This window comes from Telopea speciosissima, chromosome 9 (assembly GCF_018873765.1).
Source record: "Telopea speciosissima isolate NSW1024214 ecotype Mountain lineage chromosome 9, Tspe_v1, whole genome shotgun sequence".
In the NCBI taxonomy this organism is placed as follows: Eukaryota; Viridiplantae; Streptophyta; class Magnoliopsida; order Proteales; family Proteaceae; genus Telopea; species Telopea speciosissima.
The window spans coordinates 6,237,543-6,259,544 of NC_057924.1; the positions used below are offsets into that span (position 1 = coordinate 6,237,543).

The 22,002-nt window shown below is 37.2% G+C and overlaps 2 protein-coding genes across 4 annotated transcripts; both read left to right on the forward strand.

Moving 5' to 3' along the window:
- Positions 1–361: 361 nt before the first annotated feature.
- On the forward strand, positions 362–9,200 carry LOC122640082 (probable beta-1,3-galactosyltransferase 2). Of its 2 annotated transcripts, none has more exons than XM_043833203.1 (11): positions 362–792; positions 1,985–2,087; positions 2,225–2,289; positions 2,438–2,649; positions 2,767–2,830; positions 5,420–5,492; positions 5,650–5,770; positions 6,977–7,064; positions 7,153–7,278; positions 7,387–7,496; positions 8,670–9,200. In XM_043833203.1, the coding sequence occupies exons 1-11, from the start codon at positions 680–682 to the stop codon at positions 8,816–8,818; spliced, it is 1,224 nt and encodes a 407-aa protein (XP_043689138.1). In that variant the 5' UTR covers positions 362–679; the 3' UTR covers positions 8,819–9,200. The 2 variants fall into 2 exon arrangements, with proteins under 2 accessions (XP_043689138.1, XP_043689139.1); XM_043833204.1 differs by having other exon boundaries at positions 2,228–2,289.
- A 1,499-nt stretch (positions 9,201–10,699) lies between these two features.
- LOC122640084 (CASP-like protein 2D1) lies at positions 10,700–11,603 on the forward strand. 2 transcript variants are annotated; one of them, XM_043833207.1, is made up of 3 exons: positions 10,700–10,978; positions 11,056–11,191; positions 11,281–11,603. In XM_043833207.1, the coding sequence occupies exons 1-3, from the start codon at positions 10,824–10,826 to the stop codon at positions 11,545–11,547; spliced, it is 558 nt and encodes a 185-aa protein (XP_043689142.1). In that variant the 5' UTR covers positions 10,700–10,823; the 3' UTR covers positions 11,548–11,603. The 2 variants fall into 2 exon arrangements, with proteins under 2 accessions (XP_043689142.1, XP_043689143.1); XM_043833208.1 differs by having other exon boundaries at positions 11,056–11,167; positions 11,284–11,603.
- Positions 11,604–22,002: the final 10,399 nt, after the last annotated feature.

The window sequence follows — 22,002 nt, forward strand, 5'->3', positions numbered from 1 at the left end:
CCAAAAAAGAATTGATCAAATCTCTGGTCTCTCTCTCTACTTCTTTCCTTCTCTTCTCTTTTAGGTGGCTTATCAAGTCTCAAAGTCTGTAGTTAGTAGAGGTTAGTGAAATGGTAATTAGTTTCTAATTTAAGTGGAGTTATTTAATGAAAAAATTAATTAACATTTAACTAAGGAGTGGGAATGATAAACCGTATTTTAAATTTATTTTAGTTTAACTTTCAACTGTAGAAGGGCATTTATGTAATTGAGAAACTGTTACGAACAGTGACAGTATGACAGAAGCATTTAAAAATGGGAGGTTTGTTAAGGACAGGTTTGTAATTTTGATATATAAACTGAGCTGTTGGTGGGTCTTCTCAGTACTGAGAATCCTTCCCTGCAAAGGAGAGGAAGAAAGCCAGATGCTGGAATGAAAGCAGAGTAAAGAAGAAGTGAAGTAGAATCTATCCTTTCTCTCTCTGTATCTCTGTTATTCTGTCTCTGTTCTGATATCAATTCCCCTCCTTCAGCTTCAGATTTTCATTTCCAGAGCTTCATGTGATTCTGATCTTTGTTCTGAATTCTAAGGACATGGTTATTCGAATTTGAGACAGATTTTGAGCCCTTTTTGAAATTATAAAAGATGGGTTTTTTCTTTTGAAAGTCTGTGAGTTGAGTGACAGAAAGGACGAACGAAATGTCTTTCAAGAACAAGTTAGCAGAGCCGCCTTCTAAGAGCGTAGTGTCTAGGAGATGGACCTTATTGTTTTGTGTCGGCAGCTTTTTTGTTGGAATGCTCTTCACTAGCAGGTATTTCGCCATTTGAGGTTTCTTCTTCTTGAGTTCCCACCTGTTTTATATCTTTAATGGGGTTTTTTTTTCCCTGGGGTTTGCTTGTGGTTTTGATTGGTTGGCTTAATTATGCGTCTTTTAAACTAAGTTCCGAATACCAAACTTATGTTCCTCTGAACTACTTAGTCCGGGGAGGAAAAATTCTGGGTCTTTTGTTTAAAATCTCTCTGGTACTGTTTCATATGGGTTTTGATTTTTCATGAGTAATTATAAAGTAATTGTCTACTATATAAATTTTGATTTTCAATAATCTTGATGTGGTGATGCAGTTTTGAGTACTTTGAATTGGGTTATTGTTTCATATTCCTTCTGAGTTTCCTATTTCTCTTATTTCCTTCTTTCTTCTTCCTGTTCTATTGCAATTCTGTCCAGTCGGCCGTAAATGCAGGGATAGATCTGAATTGGGATTCCTAGTCTGACCCAACCCCATAAAGCTCTTCTTCTACAATGATTAGGGAATCTACATGTGGCTGTCAGCATGTGCTTCAATTTGAATATTGTAGATACAGATCAAGGTTAATCCAATTGTTCGACATCCCTTTTCTGCATTTCCATCTGTTCGTTACCGCATTTTTTTTTTTAATTTTTAAAATCTTTAATAATTATCTTAATGTCCCTACCTCTTTGAGTTCCCACCTCTCGGTAGATCCGTGTATTGCGCAAAACTTTGAATTAGTCTCTCTCTCTCTCTCTCTCTCTATCTGGTAAGGCAATCATATATATGATATATCTGACCATACTGTAATCGTATTTATGTTATCTATAATTGGGAGCTACTCAATGATGACCTATGTGTTTCACCAATGGTCCATTTTCCATTTCCCTCCCATATTCCTTACTTTATTAGGTGTTTTATTTGTTTGAATACTTAATCAGTTGAGATTTGCTGTTGGATATGGCATCCAACACATTGGTCTGCCTTAATACATCCAACACATTGGTCTGCCTTAATACTAATATTGTCTCTAATTTACTGTAGACTTGGTAATATCTGTTCAGAAAGGACCTCCCCCTCCCTTTCTCTCTCTCTGAATCTCGATATCAACAAGTTATTACATTACTCTTTGTACTCCAAAAAAATGTTTTTTCTGATTTTAAAGAAAGAGACTGTTTTATGTATGGTGTATTTATCAATCTCTTTTGGTAATAGAATGTGGGCAGTACCTGAAGCAACTGAGGCTAAAGGTATAATGAGGAATAGTGCAGAGGATGAAAAGCTAAAGCTAGTTTCAGAGGGGTGTGAGCCTAGATATGTGAGTAAATTTGTCCTCTTAACATTCTGTTTTATGTATTAAAGGATGTAAGAATAGACTTGTATCCTCAGACAAGTACTTCGTATTCTAATTGTGTTTCTTTCTTTTCTTCCTTCATTCTTTTTCATCTTTGTCAGAAGGGCACAAAGCGTGAATCCAAGGACATTCTAGGGGAAGTTTCAAAGACTCATCATGCTTTACAGTAAGCCAAGATAGTTCTCGTTCCCCCCCCCCCCCCCCAACCCACAAAAAAAATCTTCTCCCTTTTTTGATGGTTAGCTTGGACCTAGAGATGCTTCATAATCTACACTGATACTGATCTACAATGTACAATCACAAATGATATGCAGAACACTGGATAAAACAATTTCAAACTTAGAGATGGAATTAGCAGCTGCAAGGGCCGCCCATGACTCTATACTCAATGGATCTCCAATATCTGAAAACCAAAAGGTCTCTCAGTCCACAGGGAAAAGAAAATATTTGATGGTTATAGGAATTAACACTGCTTTTAGCAGTAGGAAGCGAAGAGATTCGGTTCGTGCCACTTGGATGCCACGAGGTTTGTGGACTGATTCGTCGCTCTTATTTTCCTCTTGAATGCATTTCTTATGATTCTGCGTGTTGCTTACCTGAAGCTGATTTATTGCACTGGGTTTTCTCAAAAAATTGGAAATAGGTGAGAAAAGAAAGAGGCTGGAGGAAGAGAAGGGAATCATTGTTCGCTTTGTTATTGGTCACAGGTGGGAAGATTAATTCCTTCTAAATCTGATTTCTATTATTACACTTGTTCCATGTTTTTATCTCTGGATTTTGTTGAACTTCATGGCTGCTTGATCATTCTTGTCTCATTAGTGTAACTGTGACGTTAGTTGTATTCAATGATTAGGACTGGAAAAGTGGCATTGGCATTTATTGATGAGAGAAATCATAGCCTTAAAAGTTATAGATTCAAGACTAGATAGTCCTAATTACTTGAATTGTGACTTAGTGAATGAGTTCATTCGTTTGTTTGCCTCCGGGAGTACATGTGGGAGCCTGGAAGAGACAACCCTCATTAATCTATAATCATGGTTCTCAGTTGGGATATCTTAGAACTGTCTCGTACTGAGAAAACTGTGACATATGAAGCCTCGAGTAGTTTGCAGGCCACCATAAATATTTGGGTTGAACACTACACTTGAACCATTCCTAAGTTTGTGCATAGATTGGCATCGACATCTCAGCCTAACAGTTTTTGAGTTCAAACTTGTTAAGATTACAAGTTATTAGTTATGATTGGTTTCTCTTTTTCTTCAGAGAAATCAATTGAATTAAACATGCTAGTTTTTTAAGGAAAGATAAAATGTAGGAAGATGCTCTTTTGTCTAAAACTACTTTTTAGAGTGTTAAACAGATGGTGTGGTATAACTATCTTAGAATTTGAACCCACTTTTTGTGATCTAAAGTCAGCAGTATCTTTTTAGGATTCTCACAACCAAGATCTCTCCTCTGCCCATGCCCCCATCACTCGTTGACTATAATTCTGTCCACAAAGCCATCTCTGTGTTTGTGTTTTCTCTTTTGGCTTTCCTCTGTTATTTTGACCATGATCTATTGTACTATTTTCTTCACGCAAGAGATCACTGCCTGGTCTCGTGGCCCCTGTACCAGTGTGGGGGCCAATGAAAGTACATGCAGGGGCATCAACATGGATAGGATTTTTTATTTCACGGGAGCGGGGGCAGTAATTTAGCTATATTGGATAAGCTTGCTGTGTTACTTTTTTACAGATCTCTAACTGAGGCATTCAGGACCCTAATCTGAAATCATCTTTTCAAATGTTGGAATCTTGAGTTATTGGCTCAATCAGGTGTAACAACCAAAGACCTTTAAATTTTTTATTTTATTTATTTATTTATTGAAGATTAAAAGGAGGCAAACAAGCCTAAAGACCTTTAAATTCTAGTCATGAACATATATCTAAAGCAAGCTTAAGCTTTATCAACAGCCTTGGGAAACAAAATAGGATATTCTAGTTCTACTGACCTCCCCTCCCCCCCCCCCCCTCTAACAATCTTTTGTCAGAGGAAATCTACTAGAAGTTGTCATTTTTGAGTGACTTTCTATCTTGTTCTTCTGTGTTGCTCATTGAAGTTCTTTCCTTTTTTTATATTTAAATTTCTTCTTATATTTTACATTTCATGCTTAGTTTTTTACCTTGTTGGCTACTCTGCATCAAGAAACTTACTGCACTTCTATTTGAAGGGCACAGATAATTAGCTTAGATTCAGCCAAATGCTAGGTTTGTTTTTACTTATTTGTGGATGTTCATTCGAAATTTCAATGAATAAATTCTCTTTTAGATAAAAATGAGTATGCCTGATTTTGTACTTTCCAAGGCCAATTGTTTGGCATGCTGAGTCCAGCCCTCCCTTTTCTGATAACAATTTGTGTCATGGGTGGTTTGCTGATAAAAAAGAAAAATAAATCAATAAAGGGCTGATATACAATTCATTTCTTGTAAGTTACAAAATCTGAAGTTTCATGTAGCAGTAATAAGGCAACTTTTAATGATACTCTGGGCTTCCTTCAGTTAGTTGCACCAGTAAAGGGGGAGAAGGGAGCAAAAAAGAAAGGACTGTGCCACATGCTTTCCCTGAAAAGAAAGCTGTGGTGCAAGGCTCATGCATTTAACTACGTCGATAACTTATATCAATGATGGCTCATCTGGATGAACTGTCTACTGCCACAAGTACATATGTCTGGTTTCTTGCAATCTCAGAATACCTTCTGTAAGCCCTCTTCCTCCAATTACAGTGGACGGAAATTTAGAAAAGAAGTTGTAAGGGCCTTTTAAGACCAACTTCTTCTACATTTGGCAAAATTTTGAGTTCTTTCTTGCATCCTTTTAAAGGATTTCCATGTGATCATGGGACAAAATAATTCATTAAAACCTTGATTTAGATTTTGATCTGATGGAGTAAAAAGCCTGATCTTATTGGTTGTTTATATATTAGAAACTCACTGCATCTATAATTAACACGCGACATGATTTTTTTTTCCCACAATTGCTTGCCTTATAATTTTATGAGTATCAAAGTTGAAGAGTTGGATGAAACTTTGTATGTATGTCTTTTTTTTTTTGTTGGGGTAGAGGGAGGCTAAAGGTGGTTGCTAGCCACTAGGAATTGATATAGTATCTTGATCATGTGTGCACAAATGTAAGGCTTCTTCCGTGCTGGTCTTAATCCTCATTAATAGACATATATTTTCATAATGAGGATCATGAGGTATGATTTCGATGAATCGAAAAACTAATTTTTTTTTTTCATTAAAATTTTCATCTTCAGTGCTACATCTGGTGGTATTTTGGATAGAGCCATTGAAGCAGAGGATAGAAAGCATGGAGACTTGTTAAGGCTGGTAATGTTTTTTGTCTTTTTTCTGTACGGCTTTTGTATTTCATTGTTATTGTATGCTGCTAAAGCACACACTGAGAGCATTCTCATTTTTTGTTGATCTAAAAAGGACGTTACTGGTTGTCACTTGTTAGTGTATTAATAAGTTAATACTGTCGCAGGATCATGTTGAGGGGTACCTTGAATTATCAGCCAAGACAAAGTCCTATTTTGCTACTGCTGTTGCTTCATGGGATGCAGATTTCTACATCAAAGTTGATGATGATGTCCATGTAAATATAGGTACAAAGGAAATGCTTATTATATATCTTTCCTTGTTCATGGGTTTGCAAACTCCTGTCCACATAGGGTGTTTCTTTCTTTTTTTTGTTGGAGAGAGAGAGAGAGAAAGAACTTTTGGACAAAAAAGGCTTAACATTGGTACTTTTTATACCAGTAGCCATGGTAGCGATAATTTCTTTCAAGTATCGTTGGTCAGCTGAGGCAGCTTAGACGTCCATGTTTTGCTATAATGCCACAATGGTCAATATGGGATTAAGGATTACTAAATCCTGTTTTTAAGTTGATTCAACAGTTTTAGTCCTTGTGGTTTTTGAGTACAGTAGAGATATTGTGTGAGAAGCTCAATTTACCTTAACATGGTGAGATGCACCACTGAGGCTGTTGGTGGGCTCCATGTCTGTGCACTTACCATTGCCATATATCTTAATAGGTTTATTACAAAAAAAGATGATACAGATGATCCTCGTAGCTGTGCCACCAACATTTTTGTTTGGATTGTAGAAAAAATTGGAAAAAGGAAAAACAAAAAAGTATGACGTGACTGAAATAGATAAGCCTTCTTGTTGGTTGTTCAAGTGATGTATCCTTCATCAAGTGGGTTTTCTAATGGATGATCCCAATTGATGAGTGCAACTTCTAATTGATCTGTTTGGATGTGTGAAGAATCACCGTCATTGATTGCATACCATGTTTCCTGATGTACGGCTGTACATCAACACCTTCCTCCAACAATCATGATGAGGTATTAAAAAATTGGATCAGGTAAACCGAATTCGCTGAGGCCGATCCTAATTATGGCTGATCCATGTACGGATTCTAGGGTTAGGGCAGAATCCAAGCAATTCTGGAAGATTACTAACCGATTCAGCCCGCTTCTGATCTGTGACCCGATTCTGGATTTTTGAACCCTGATCATGACAGAAACTGGAATTTTTTCCACTTTCTAAAATAGCTGGATTTCAAAAGTGTGCCCCATTCTTGTCGGGGAATGGATTCTTCTCAAGTTCCCTATGGATATATCGTCTTGATTTAGTGTAGAAAATTGTTTTTAACTGGTCACATTGGGGGGGGGGGCATCTTTTGAGTGTTCTTAAGAAGATCTCACTCTGGCAAAGATTACGATACAATTGTTTATGTGAAGTAATTTCTGTTTATATAGTCTTTGTTGGTTCTTTGTCTCATTGATTTGCTCTCAAATTACTGCAGCAACACTTGGAGCAACTTTAGCTAGACACCGCTCGAAGCCCCGGGTGTATATTGGATGCATGAAGTCTGGACCCGTCCTCGCTCAAAAGTAAGCTATTCTGTCTTAAAGTGACTTTATTTTACTGATTTGGAAAATACTAATCATTGGATACTGACTCGCCATTGTCATGGAACAGAGGAGTTAGATACCATGAACCTGAGTATTGGAAATTTGGAGAGGAGGGAAACAAATACTTTCGGCATGCTACGGGTCAGCTATATGCCGTTTCAAAAGATCTGGCTACCTATATCTCAATAAACCAGTAGGGTTGGCTACTTATAAAAGAGCTTTATGTCTAAATGGATCTGAAGTTGTTGACTTCATTCAGTTTTGCTTTTGACAGTTAACATGTATATATATATTTTCTCAGGCATGTGCTTCACAAATATGCTAATGAGGATGTTTCATTGGGAGCTTGGTTTATTGGCTTAGATGTGGATCACATTGATGATAGAAGATTATGTTGTGGTACCCCACCAGGTAAATTCTTTATTTCTCATGATATTTTGAAATTTCTGTGCTTTAGAGTTGTTCGAAAATGTGTAGTGTTTGTACAAGCAGTTAACTTTTGATTGCTTTGAAAATTAAATGAAGTCCGAAATCTTGGGTCTGTGCATGGGTTGAATCATGTTGAGTTTTGCCCAACTCAGCATGGTTTCATGAAGAGAGGGTTGGTCTTAGGCTCAGCTCAGGTCACCTTAGCTTACTTATGTCTTGGGCCTAAGTAAGCCCAGATTTGCCAGCCTACAGAGTCTGATCCCAATTCAATTACATAACAACTTAGGTCTAAACTGAAATTAAAAATGGAGTTTTACTTGGACAGTTCAATTTTATAAGGAATATTGCACCTGAGGGAGCCGAGTGTAAACTGAGCTAGAGCACCCTACTCAGTTGAGGACCTAGAAATTTGAGTCTGGTATTAAGATTTACCATATTAGACATTTTAATTGTTTTTGATATAATATCTAAAGGGCTCAGGTCTAAATTAAGTGCAGCCCATCGTAGCTCATTCAAGAGGTGGAAACTGGAAAGTTGAGTTCAGGCATGAGTTATGGCACATGTAAGCCATGGTAGCTTCAGCTTGTTAGCAGCCTTACTGTGGATGTCATAAATCCCCTTTTCCTGCACAGTGTCTCTATTGAACGTTAGAATTGTGTTCGTGTTTGGAACCATGCACCAATTTAGAATGTAATAAAGAAGGGATATGTATATTGGTGATTGAACCTGAAGCTGTGCGTGTGGCTAACCAATTCATCAAAAAATTTCTATTAGTGGGCTACCACCTGGATGTACCATTGCTTAAAATCATGCCTGATCAGATGATCTTAAAACTCTTTTGGATGTTATGGAATTAAGAACCTACCTAAAGCCAACATTTTTAACTATCAATTAGCTTCTGTTTGGGGGTTGATATTTGAAGACTACTTATCCCCCACCCCTTTCTTTTCCGAAAGACTATTTGTTTCTGTTTCAGTCTGCTCAATCCAGGGGTGCTGATCAACAAAGCCCCTATGGATTGACCAGATGTTTGCTATAAGTGCTACTCAGCACCCCCAAATGTTTCATCAAATTTATATTTTAAAAAATGTTGCTTTGGTAGTAGACTTAATATTTCAACACGAATTTGTTTAGTGATGGAACTTCTTACCTCAGATTGTGAGTGGAAGGCTCAGGCAGGCAATATCTGTGTTGCTTCATTTGATTGGAGCTGTAGTGGGATTTGCAAATCTGCTGAGAGAATCAGGGAGGTTCATCAGCGGTGTGGAGAAGGTGAAAATGCTCTCTGGAGTGCAGCTTTCTGAGAAGCAGGCTGGAGTTCTTCCAAACTCAGGAAGAAGTGGCATGAGAAGGAAAGCACACGGTGCGAGAGTCTTCCAGTGATATGTTGGTGTAGAAAATGTATTTAGTATCACAATGTAGAATTATAGTTAAGAGAGAGAGAGAGAGAGAGAGAGAGAGGCCTTGCTCCTTGCAATGGGTTTTGCAATTTTAGCAGAGGAGACCACTCCTGAAGCAGCAAAAGGGAAGCAAGCAACAGGTTGTCACCACCATTCTTTAAATGCTTGGAAGGCCATTTTGTAACTTACTTTTGAGTGGCTACTGAGCTTCATAATAAACGCCAATCTTTGAGGCAGCTTTTGCTGCCTTTTGTTTCATAAATTAGTGAAAGCTGTTTTAGGCTTTGATGGGTCTTTGCTCCTTTTCATTATTACAACTCAAATGGTGAGGAAGATGCTCTTTTGATTTCTTTCCTTGAGTGTGAAGATAACTCTATATCATTTCAGGATCGGATCTCTTTACCTACAACTCGGACAGCTATAAGACGCTTTGTCCCGGTGCACCCACTCGGTGATTTTGATATATCACACATTCCATCTCTGGCAACCTCGGCACCACCTCCTAACTAAATAAACTTGCAATTAATGAAACAGTATAAGCCTTGAAGGCTTTTCTATGTGGATTGATGAATTTGGCAATTCAAATGTTGTGGCGTGATGGAGAATCATCGCTTGGATAGATCTCTTGGCAAATTTGGTGACCTATCTCAGTCATAATCCATATTTATGTTCTTCCTCAAGAAGGGTATCTGTTGTTCAATCAACCTCAAATGGATTTCGCCTCTTTCAAACAAATCTCAAAGTACTATCTTGATATGTAGAGAAGTTGAATTCATCTGAAAAATAAACCACGGCTACAAGATGAGATCGATTTTCTACTAAACTTGAACCCTTACATATGGAGTGTGCTGACAATGGCTTTCCTATTCAACTTCGTTGGAACTGCAATCAACTTTTGACTTGAGAGCATGGTTTCAAGAATTGAGAATCAGTCAATTTGGATCAGAATCGGCTGTGATCAATCCTGATTCTGGTTGGTCCGAGATGGCCAATAACTTGAGAGTTCTCATCCCAGGTTGAGTTTTCCAGCATAATGCATTGGATCAAAGGAGACAACCTGTTTGACAGTGTTTCATAGCAATACACAATACAAAATTTGAGTCCTGATGAAGAACCATACTTTTGTGGTGTTATGACCCAAACCCAGATAAGGTACAAGGTGTTGTACTTACGACGAGTCGAGGGCCTTCTATTAGAGGTAACCGCGATCTCACGATCGTTGCCCGCGAGGGTGAGACCTTTTACCTGCCATCTAGGTTGGGGTTGTCACACATAGTGAAGTAGGTGAATGAAGCCTTCCATTCTAAGCAAGACTATTCTAAGAAACTATGTATAAGTTTTCTTCCTACCAAAAAAAAATATAGAAGCTTTCTTGAAAAACAATGTGATACCCTCTTTAAAACCACATTTTTAAGTAATACCTATAAAGGCAATCCACCATGATTGCTTTTAGCTAGCAGCCCTAAAGCAAGCGCACTTTCAACTATGTCCCAACCCCATAATCTCCCCCACTAGAGAGTAGAGAATGCTCCAATTTAGTGTCCTTTCAAGTGATTCCTTTCTCACTAACCAACAAACCCACTACTTATCCTTTCTACTTTCTTTAAACAAAAGTGTCCCTCACACAAGGGATCGGCTTCAGCCGATTCTGATTCAACCAGAATCGGTCAGAATCACTCTGAATCCTAGAAATCCAGTATAGATAGGCCAATTTGGATCAGCAAGAATCAGGATCAGGCTCGGCCGATTCGATCAATCCGATCCTGATTTTTTAAAACCCTGTTCTCACAGGAGTCGGTCCATGTGACAATGATATAGATTCTCATCTTATCTCCTTAAAACCCCAGTTGCCATTATAGTTGGGTTGTCTTGCTTTACACTCAAAGAAAAGTCTAATTTGGATCAAAGCATGTCAGCCTCAAAAATTCACCTCAGATTCATAGATCTCTCTCTAAGGCTCTCTGTAATACCTCTTAGTGTTGCATCCATATGGCTCACTGTAACCAACAAGCAGGACAGCAGCATCTATGGAAAGCTAGAATTTAACAACCTCTCAGGGCTCAAGTAAGCACAACTCTCAAAATTTATATTTAATGTTCTTGGGTCTTCTCTGTTTTGTGAATGAGTGAATTCTTCCACAGGTACATGGTCTGCATTAATGCCATCTCTGTGGGTTATTCCCTTGTGGCTATTGTTTCTTCGTGGCTCAAATGTCTATTAACTAAAGCTGGGTTCTTACTCTTTTCAGATCAGGTAGGTTCCTTTTTGTTACAAACCCTTAAAGAGGTTTTTGACTCTTCCCTTCCCATTCTTGGCTTTTTTATTTTGGTACTGAGGTTGCGTTTTGATTGTTGGGTGGGTTTGAGCAGGTTCTTACTTATCTGATGGTCACATCCACAGCTGCTGTGGTAGACTTACTGTACTTGGCCTACAATGGTGATACAAAAGTCTCATGGAGTGAAGCTTGTAGCTCTTTTGGAAGATTTTGCAATAGAGTGAAGGTGGCTTTGATTCTCCATGCCATAGCTCTCTTGTGCTTCTTTGCCTTGTCTTTGATCTCAGCTTTTAGAGTTTTTAGCAAGTTTGATCCTCCTTATGTTTCTTCTGAAGAAGTGGAAAGAGAAACTAGTTAGTGCTAATGAGTGTCATATAGGGAAGTAGCTTTTCTTATGGTCTTACCTTAGAATGATAAAGGTACGTCATCCTTCTTATTGTTGAGTAAATTTTAGACCTTTTTTTTGTATATATACATCACCCTACTTATGGTTTTCCCTTGAATATTCTTTGAAGAACAAAGGAAAATTGAGACTTAAACTAAGGTATCATACCCAGTCACCCATAGATACACAAAATCCTATCTCTTGCCCCAATTCAAATTACAAAATAAAAGAGTAATCCTGATTCTGATTTAATCAGAAGTTGTGCAGTTTTGCCATGTGAGGGGCACATTTCCAATACATGCATGTCATACAGAATCTTTTGGCATCTTGCATGAACTCCTTGTAATAGGAGATAGGAAGATAAAAATTATTCTTTTGACAGTTTGATTGTGTGACATATTTGTATGAGGCTATTGGTTAATTCATTAGATTTTGGATTGAAGCCTCCAACATGATATCAGAGCCATGATTATAAGAATTGGTATCGAGCATGGTATCAGTCTCTATCGATGTCGATTCAGTATTGATCTAGATCAGAGGTACAACCAATCATAAATGATTAGGGTCTTTTGCTCATTGATCTACCTTTCTTTGTCTAGACCTGCTATGACCTCTCCTACCTGGCCAGCTTGTTCACCCTCTTCATTCTTGTTTATCCAAAGACCCAAAACCAACAAAGCCATTGTGATGACAACCCAGATCCTCTAAAGAGTGGGCTGCCCAATGGCCGTGCTGCGCAGACACAAGGTGGTGCACAATGACTGCCTTACCCCTGCCTGAGTGCCTTGCCCGAGTGGGGGTAAGGTGATCATTGCACACAGCCTTGTGTCTGCGCAGCACGGCCTTTGGGGCAGCCTGCGCCGTAGAAGATCTGGATCCTTGTGATGAAGCCATGATATCTCTAGCCATTAATGCACCTATGAGTTTATCAAAAAAAAATTAATGCACCTATGACATCACAAGCATTTAATGTCCTCTCCTCTCTTCCAATGGCTAGTTTCGCTTCCCTTTGAGGTTCTCTTGTGATGAATGAGTTCCCATTTGAATTTGAAGTCTTCATGTGGTGAATACTTGGTTGAGTGAGTTTCCGAGCGACCACAGAGTTAAGTGATTTTTTTTTTACCTTTGTTATCTTGTATTTAGTTCCTTATTTTTGCAATAGAACTCTTCTTTATTTTCTAATTTAGTTTTGAGATGCAACATATTGCTAGCGAGAGCTTGACTACCCTCCCTAACTTCCTTCACTATCGACCCTATATGTCTAACACTGAGGTTACTCCCAATGACGAGTGGATGTCGGGAGTTATAGAGTTATAGCGGAGTTATAGCCCTACAATGGTTTGTTCTAGTCCTTGACGACTTCATATACTTGAGGGAGTTGAGGAGCTATTTCCACTATATGTCTTGAAGCTTTGGATTGGACCATCCAACACACATCAAAGTAATTGGTTCATAAATTTCATTCAAACAACTTGAACGATCTAAAATATGATTCAGGAAAAGATTTAGAAAAATAATTTAAAAAACAGTAATGATAAATGTAAATAAGCATGATTTGGATAAAAGGATTTAATAAAATGCTAAAGAGGTGGTATTCTACTGTAAACTGTGTTTTTTTTTTTAATTTAGAAGGAAGAAAACGTTTACTCTCCAACAATGAACGATCATAGAGGTATGGTTTGTATCAAACCATGGTAGAAGTTGCTTCTAAGCTTTGAGAAATTATTGAAATGGCAGTAAAAAATCCAAATAATTCCAAAGGCCACATTATTCTCTCTCTCTCTCTCTCTCTCTCTCTATGGTGAGGAGGGGTGAAAGTGTTCTTGCAAGAGTTCCCTCGGCCTTCTGGGGCAAGAGGATAAAAAAATAGAGCACGAAAGTTGGCACATTGTGGGGAGGGGGGGGGGGAGAGGTGGGATTTTTGCCTTTCATGGGAAGTGGGGCGGTCATTTTGCCCCATCTATGTCTGGATGTAGGTGGTACACTCCCCCATAGAGAATTTCTCTCTTTCAATTTAATAATAATTCAAAGTTGTACATATTGCATGTGTTGAGTTGTTAGGAGTTATAGAGTTATATATAGTACCACATGTAGTTTGTTCTGATCCTTATGCCTTGTACACTTTGAGCAATATTCTTCATCTAATGCCTCAAGGTTTTGGATTAAATTATCAATTAAATTAAACATGGATGATAAATTCCGTAATCGGTAAAGAATGTAAAGAAAATTTACTTGAGAAAATGAGAAGTTGGATACAAAAAAAAGTATTCAATATTACAAACAATACATTCATCCATGACAAGAAGAAAAAAAGTGCACGAGACTCCCACCACTATATAGTCAGGATGATCATATTGAACGTAGCCTTACCCCTACTTTGCAAAAGACTGTTTTTCAACTTGAACCCATGACCATAAGTCGCAATGGAGTAACCCTACCTTTGCGCCGAAGGTATGCTCTGAGATTACCTTAAATAAGTAAGATTCTTGACAAGAGATTAATTACCTTAAATAAGTAAGATCCTTCTTTCCTTCTTTCCTTCTTCATCATTGGTTAGCTGTACCCACATGTTTCATGTGCTGTAATGGGGTGGCAAAACATCTCTCCCATTCATGGGTTCCACTAGTCTGTGATAAGAAACAAAAACTCTACCCTCAAAATCCCATTTTAGGGAAAATATCCTAAGTGTTCGACTTAGAATATACAAAAAACAGTTTTGAATAACAAAATCTTATTATTATTATTTTCTATGCAAGGATAATTCCCCCAACCTAACCCAACTTCCCTACATGCTATCAGTTGTAGGCATAGAGCTGGGTTATCCATCCTTGCTCTGCCATTGTTGTGGTACTTGCACAAAAAAAAAAAAAAAAAAAAACCTTGGTACCCACCTGTTGGATTAAATGCTTTAACAGTACCAATAAGAATATCACAAGGTGCCCTGATAAAAAAAAATGTTGTTGCAGAGGATTTGCTGCAAGGTACCTTCTGAAGCTTCACCTTTGAACTTTGAACTTTGAAGAGAAGAGTTGGAGCTCAGCAATGGATAATCCTTCATCTTCATTTGATAAAAATTGCAGAAAATAAAAAATGGGCCAAAGAAAGACAAAAAAAGAGGAAGTTAAGCCAGAAGACAATGTGAACGATTTGATTTCCAATATGAAGAACAAGAATGGAGAACCACGTGATATTGGCACGGCTCAATCAAATAACAGAGCCCGAATCATAACGAGAACTGCTTTCTAATTGAACCGGACCAATATCCCGTTAAACCAATCCATTATTCTAAGATTCAATCCTTAAAAAGCAAAGCTATACAGGTTCAAGATTCACACAAACCAATTATCAAACAAGTGATGAACAACAAGTTCTGTAAACAAGGAAAACAGAGGAAGAAATTAATGGATGGAAATGGGGGAAAACTGTGTTGTTCTGCAAGTGAAGCAGAGGCAAGTAAGGAAGGAACAAATGTTCCATGAGAATTTATCTTTTTATGAGAAACACAAGGGGAGTGGGGAAGAACTTAATTTGAAAGAAGTGCTGCATTAAATTCTACAACGACCCATCAGGAAAGGAGGTTGTGAGTATTAATTAAATGAAAAAAATTGGTACTAAAAATGGGATCATAATAAATAAGGAAAAGCTCACCGAATTACAATATATATTGGATTCCTCAGTGAGCTTTTATTTTAGTATTTATGAGATTTTAATGAGATTGCCGTGAAGAAGGGACATACAAGTTGGTAACTTTCTTATCAATCAGCTTTTCCACGAGGCCCAACTGCCAACCCAACTTCTAGCTTCCTTATTTCTGTCAATTGGTCGGTTGGTCTGATTTGAATCGATTTAGGAATGTTATTAAGATAAGTTGAATTTGGTTTGGTTCGATTCGAATTGCTCTTATAATTGGTTGGTTTAACGGATTCTTTTTTTGATCATTATTGGGTAATTATTGATGCGAATTCGGCTTTTCATACATATACATTAAAAAATAATGGGAAAACATTTTTTTAATTTTTATCGGGTTTATTTTTTATTTTATAAGGATTTGGTTCGGTCCAATTTTCTAGTAAGTTTTGCCCGGTTCAATGGTTCAGGTTGAAAATTGACACCCCTAGTTTTTCTTGTCTTTTCACCTTATTGACAAGGTTCCCTTTGGGAAGGGGTAGCAATAGCAAGGGTTAAATGGATAACCCATTTGATTCGAGTAATCAGATTCGTCTGTCACAACATGACAACAGTAATAGAAAAGACGAGGATGTAAGAAAAATAAGGGCAGAGGTTTTCCACAACATTAAAGTGTGATCATCATATCAATAAGAAGGTGAGATATAGATTTGTTCAATACTGAACGTTTTGCCTGAAGAGATGAGAGTGTCAAAGTAGACTCCACGACTCATTATGTAAAAGAGTGTATAAAAGAATCTTCACTTTGATATTAAAAAGAGAAAATAACACTGCCTAATCGCATGGCCACATGCCTAGGCATAGGAGTAAGCAAATTTACTGTGCTGCATCCGCATTGATATCCTGTGCACACTCTTATTGACCACATGTTGATACAAAAACCACACAACCAGACAACGGTATCTTGCCCAAAAATTATCAACAAATTCAATACACATTCTTTTTTTATTTTTGGTAGAATCCAATACATAATCAAAAGCAAAATAATGGTGGTGGTCTCTCTCTATCACTGCTATAAACAACCACCGTAAGGGTTCTGTGAATCAAAAGATGTTGCAAGAGAGAAAGGGACCCAATGTGGGCCACATTCAAACCCAATCCAGGCTCCTAATGGACCCCACATGCCACTTCATTTTATTTACAGAGGAAGCTATCGCGTGAGCTTTTACGTGTGTGGCATTAATGTGGGAGAATAGGAGAAATGCAGGTTCTTGTCTCTTAAAATTGAAATTTCATTCTTATCCAATCCAAGATGGTTTTTTATTTGGGAGAATATTTCTAGTTGAATAAGTTTAAACATATTCATTAGACCAGACGGTGGTCCTTGGTGCAACGGTAAAGATTGCTTCATTGTGATCAAGTGGTCATGAGTTCGAACTTGGAAACAGCTTTGCTTGAAAGCAGGAGTAAGACTGCGTACATGGTTTCAAGTAGGGTTGTAAACGGATCGAATTCGACTCGGATAGTGCTATATCCGCATCCGCATCCGCATCCGATTAGCTATCGGACGGATTCGGATAGTACTAAATGGATACGGATCGGATATTTTATCCGTTTACATGTAAATATAGCTTTTTGGATAGCTATAACCTATTTATATCCGCATCTGTTTAGTTTTCGGACGGATTCGAATAGTATTAAACGGATACGAACACGAATACGAAAATGGATTTCGACTATTCATTTACACCTCTAGTTTCAGGTAGATCATATCAACGGTTTCGTATCGTTATTTGTTGTTTGATGGATACCATATTGGTGACTTATATTACCATATTATCCTTCCATGCGATAAAACTTGGTGCTTCTATTGTGTGTGAAGGAATTGAATGCTTGTGTCGGTACTTGCAACAGGTACGCACAGCAGGGAATCTATTCTGTATGGGTATTAATGGTAGATCACACATTCGCACATAATTGAGTCTCACTGTCGTTGGTTCGTGTTTGGCAGGAGCATTTAGTGCTCATATTCCCTTCTTTCTTATTATTTTTCGTTTTCACATATTTCTACCCGATAATTTTCATTTATTGAGTCCACGGATCATGGTTTGAGCCTTTGAGGAATCAATATTAAGATGGAGCTTGGAATAGTCAATCTCACCACCCCACATGGTGAGAACCAATCAAATAGAATCTCTATATCTCTAACTCCTTTTGATCGAGACCGGATCTTGTCTTTGTATAAATACCGCTCAAGGCCTTTCAGGACCATTCACATGGAATTCACTCCTCCCATGAGTCCTACAATGAATTTCATGTGAATGGCCCTGGAAGACCTTGGATGGTATTTGTACAAGCTCAAGATTCGTGCTCTTTTTGATCACTGTGTCAATGAAGTGGAGATTTTATTTGATTGATTCTCACCATGCGGGGTGCTGGTTAGAGGATTCAAACTCACAGACGAAGGTTGGAATTCTTATTAGAAAATGTGATGACAAATCATTGGTGGAAAGTCAAAAGTTGCCGAGTTTAAAAAGATCAATTTTTTTTTGTTTTTTTTTTATAAGACCAAAAGAAAAAAAAAAGATCAGTTTTTTAATAACAAGAAGACTGATGATTATTTGAAAAATTGAGGTTTTCCACCACTATATGGGTGGTTCCTTCATCATTTGTAGTTGATAATTGATATATCAAATCGAATCCTATGTAATGGCTTCCTTAAAATTGCATTAATTGAGAAGCTTTCCTTTATTTTTTATATTGGAGTTGGGATTTCCTTTATTATTATTTAAGGGAGAGGGTTTTCCATGACGCTAATGTGTATGTGTGAGAGAAAGTAGGAAAGACAATAATAGTAAAGAACCTTATGTGATAGGGAAATACTAACCTGATATTGTGAGAAACTTTCCCTACTCTTAAACTCTCTTTTTCTTTTCTTCACCTTGGAGTGTGCTTATTATGTGCTATTTTGTAATTATAAGTTTAGGAAAAGTTTTCATACACGATCGTGTAAACCGTGTATTTGAGAGGGTGGGAGTTTCAAGGCATTAATTAATGGGTGGGAATTTATGATTTTTCCAACTCTTTGTGAGAGACCCCCTCACATACACGGTTTACACGACTGTATATGAAACCTTTCCCCTATAAGTTTCTAGTTTGTTTACACCAAAAGTAAATGATTGGCACCCTTGATTTACGAAATTGTTAGGCTGTGTTTGATTGGAAGGAAAATGGAACTAAAATAAAATAAAAGAATTTCTAACTTAAAAGCTTACTAAATATAGTAGTTAGATTTTTCTTCTCCTTTTGGTATTTTTTATTTTTAAATTTTTTTTTTGCATGAATGAAAAATATATTCAATGAAACAAAAGAAATTTCTCCCCAAAAAAAAAAAGGGAGAAAGAACATGTAATTAAGAAAGAAAGAAGAAAATTAGGAGAAAACTCCACCACTAAAACAACAATTTATCCCTATAACCGAACGACTGAAAGGGAAAACTGAAGAGGTTACAAAGGACAACCACAACTGAAGAACTGCAAAAAGTTCAAACCAAAAACCCACAACAGCCTAACTGTTCCTTTCGATAATTACTTGGTTTTGAATAGGAAAAAAGAGTTAAGTAATTTATTTGAAAGTTACCAATGAAAAAAAAATTAGTTGAAAGTTAGGATATTTCAGGGTTTTCTTCCACATCACTATGCTTAGTGTAGTATATTGTTTCGCTATTTGTCAAATGATGTGATAGAAGACCAGGCAAGCATATCATTGGTACAGTTTCAGCTTTAAAATGATAAGAGAAAGTAGCTAACACTATCCAAAAAAAAAAAAAGTCATTTTGTATTGAGAAAATTACAAAAAAAAACCCTTGTAATTTGAAAAAATTATACTGATCCTCCTCAAAATTACATTCACCTCCCCTTTGGAGGGGTAGACAATTTTGAGGGGTATCGGTGTAACTTTTTCAAACTACAGGGGTGATAAACGCAATTTTCCCTTTTGTATTTTATATTCATCTCGTTTGATGATATTTTGGCAGTTTTACTAAAACTTTGAATCAAAGTTTGAGCAACTTTCATTTCTTACTTTGGACAAAAATTTGACCACTGAGATGTATGTGGGATCCTCTATCACGTGGACTAACTCATATACTGCCAAATGACAATAATGAAACATTATACTTCACCAGGCATAGTGACACCTAGAAAGACTCAATATTTCATAAGATTTTTATTACTTATATGATTATTATTACAAGTCTCTATTTTCTTTTTCATGTTGATTTCATTTATCTTTCATGTATCCTAACAAAGTCATAGGAAAAAAAATCAATGGCTCTTCTCAAGTAAGTATATCCGAATCTCCAAATGCATTTCATATCTAATTTTAGAAAAAATAGTTTAACTCATTTTATCCTTTGCGTATGCCTGATGTGTTAATGAAGATTCAAGAACAATTAGTGTAATTAAAGAATTTTCCAACTTGGATGTGTGATACTTAACCACCCCCTCCCCCCACCCTCACCCCCCCAAAAAAAAATCTGGATGTGTGAGAGGTCCAACATATTGAAAAATTAATGATATTGGAGTGAATCATGATTGGTCATATCATTTTGAAAATTTTAGATACCTTTTTAAAAATAATTCCAACAATAGTTGGATATCATGATATTATTTACATAAAGATTCCTCCTAACTGAAATGTTTAGTATTATATCAATAGGAGAATGTTCTCTGTGCCGCAACGTAGGCTACGCCTAGGCACATGGGCTTGCCACTTAGGGGGGCAGGGTGGTCATTGTGCCCACCCACATGTGCCTGGGCGCAACCTTCGTTGCGACACAGAGAACAATGCCCCTATATCAATATAGCTAATCTAACTTTGTTTTAACTTTTATTTGATGTTTCATTAACACAACAAATCCAGGAAGGGTGTGCAGTCCATAGTACATGTCTTCTCACAAAGACCAACATTCTCTCTCTCTCTCTCTCTCTCTCTCCCTCTTCATTAATCATGTGAGTCCCTTTACATATGAACCGTAATGCATTCCCTTCCTTTCACCCACTGACTTAATGTGTAAGATGCCAATATACCCTAACAGTGTATCTATTCCTTCACCCCATAAATAATTTGAAAGTTGAAATTTTTTAGTAGTAGTTATCATTATCATACCATCTCTTCATCGATCCCTTCATCTTAGAGGAGAAGCAATCTCATTTGAGGAAATATTTATATTAACAAGAAAGTCTAAATCTCTTTATTGGTAGAAAAGATTCCCAATGGATTATATATGATTATGTTTCCTAGAATGAGGTGATCACTTGGTCAATGAAGTGTTATCTTCCAACTCACAATAATTCAGAATCAATAATCGAACACACACATGACCTGTAGCTTAGTTGTGATTATTACAACTTAGTGATGCTCATTCAAGCAAATCAACATCTACTTGGCCTACCAAACAATCATCAAGACATAATCCTCTAAACACAATCGTTTTCAGAAGAGATAGATGCATCATCCCCTGCACTAGTCCCCTAGTTATGAGGGTCCTGCTTCCATTGTCACTTAGTTTCACTTCCCACTTCATGTACTTCAATCTCTTTTCCTCCACTTATTCAATGTGGTTTGAGTGATAAGAAATCCCTTTTTGACTCCAATATTTGTAATGAGTAATGATCTCTATATTTACGAGGATTAAATTTTCCGGTAAAAAGCAAAAAAGTTACACATAAAGTTTGGATCGAGATTCCTCGAGCCACGGTGAAGGTGGAATTCTCTCTCCGATGGCCATCATTGGTGTGAGATGGGAATAGGGAAACATTGAAAAGTATTTTTGATATTCAACACATTTTGGGGGATGGGGGAGGGGGGGGGGGGAAAGGGAGTGAGTATTGATGACCTTAGATGCTTGGGTGTTTCCTTCACCATGGATGAAGGAAAGTTTTGATTATATTCCCTTGATGGTGGTTTTTCTTCAGCTATGATGAAGGAGGTAATCCTTAGTAAGATTGGATGAGTGTCATAAATGACGAAGAGACATTTTGGACCTTCGACTAAGTAAAAGAAGTAATAATGGAGGTCAAATCGTAGGTTTTCCTTTTTCCTATGGTGGAAGATGTAGACACAAGAACTTCTAAGGATGCTAAAAACAAAATGGGAATAGTAAACAACAATCATACAACGCAAGGCTTTACATGATTTGACAAAATTTAACTACATTCATGGTGAGATGAGACCTGCTTCACTATCAATGGAGAATAGAGTTACAATTTTTCGTCCTTACGTCTCTCTGATCATATTATAAAGAATAAATTCGTTACAATTCATAGCAACGTTCTATAGATACACTTTACCAAAATGCAAGCAATAGAATACAAGACATCGTACCCCTGTACCCCTAATAGAGGAGAACTTCCTCTTGCCCCCTTGTCAAATCAGAAATTCCTTTAGAGTGAGATGAGACCTGTTTCACTATCAATAAAGAATAGGGTTATAATTATCTATCCTTACGTCTCTCTGATCATATTATAAAGAATAAACTCATTACAATTCATAGCAGCGTTCAATAGATACACTCTATCGAAATGCAAGCAATGGAATACAAGACATAGTATCCCTAACAGAGTAGAACTTTCTCTTTTTCCCTTCCCAAACCAGAAATTCCTTTAGTAAAGGAAAAAAAATTCAGATTTGGGAAAGGGGATGAAAAGAAGAGAAAAGAATGAGGGACGAAGACGATGGACTAAAGTTGAAAATAATGGGGCCGATCTGTCATGTCATACTCGTAACATGTGCTGTAAG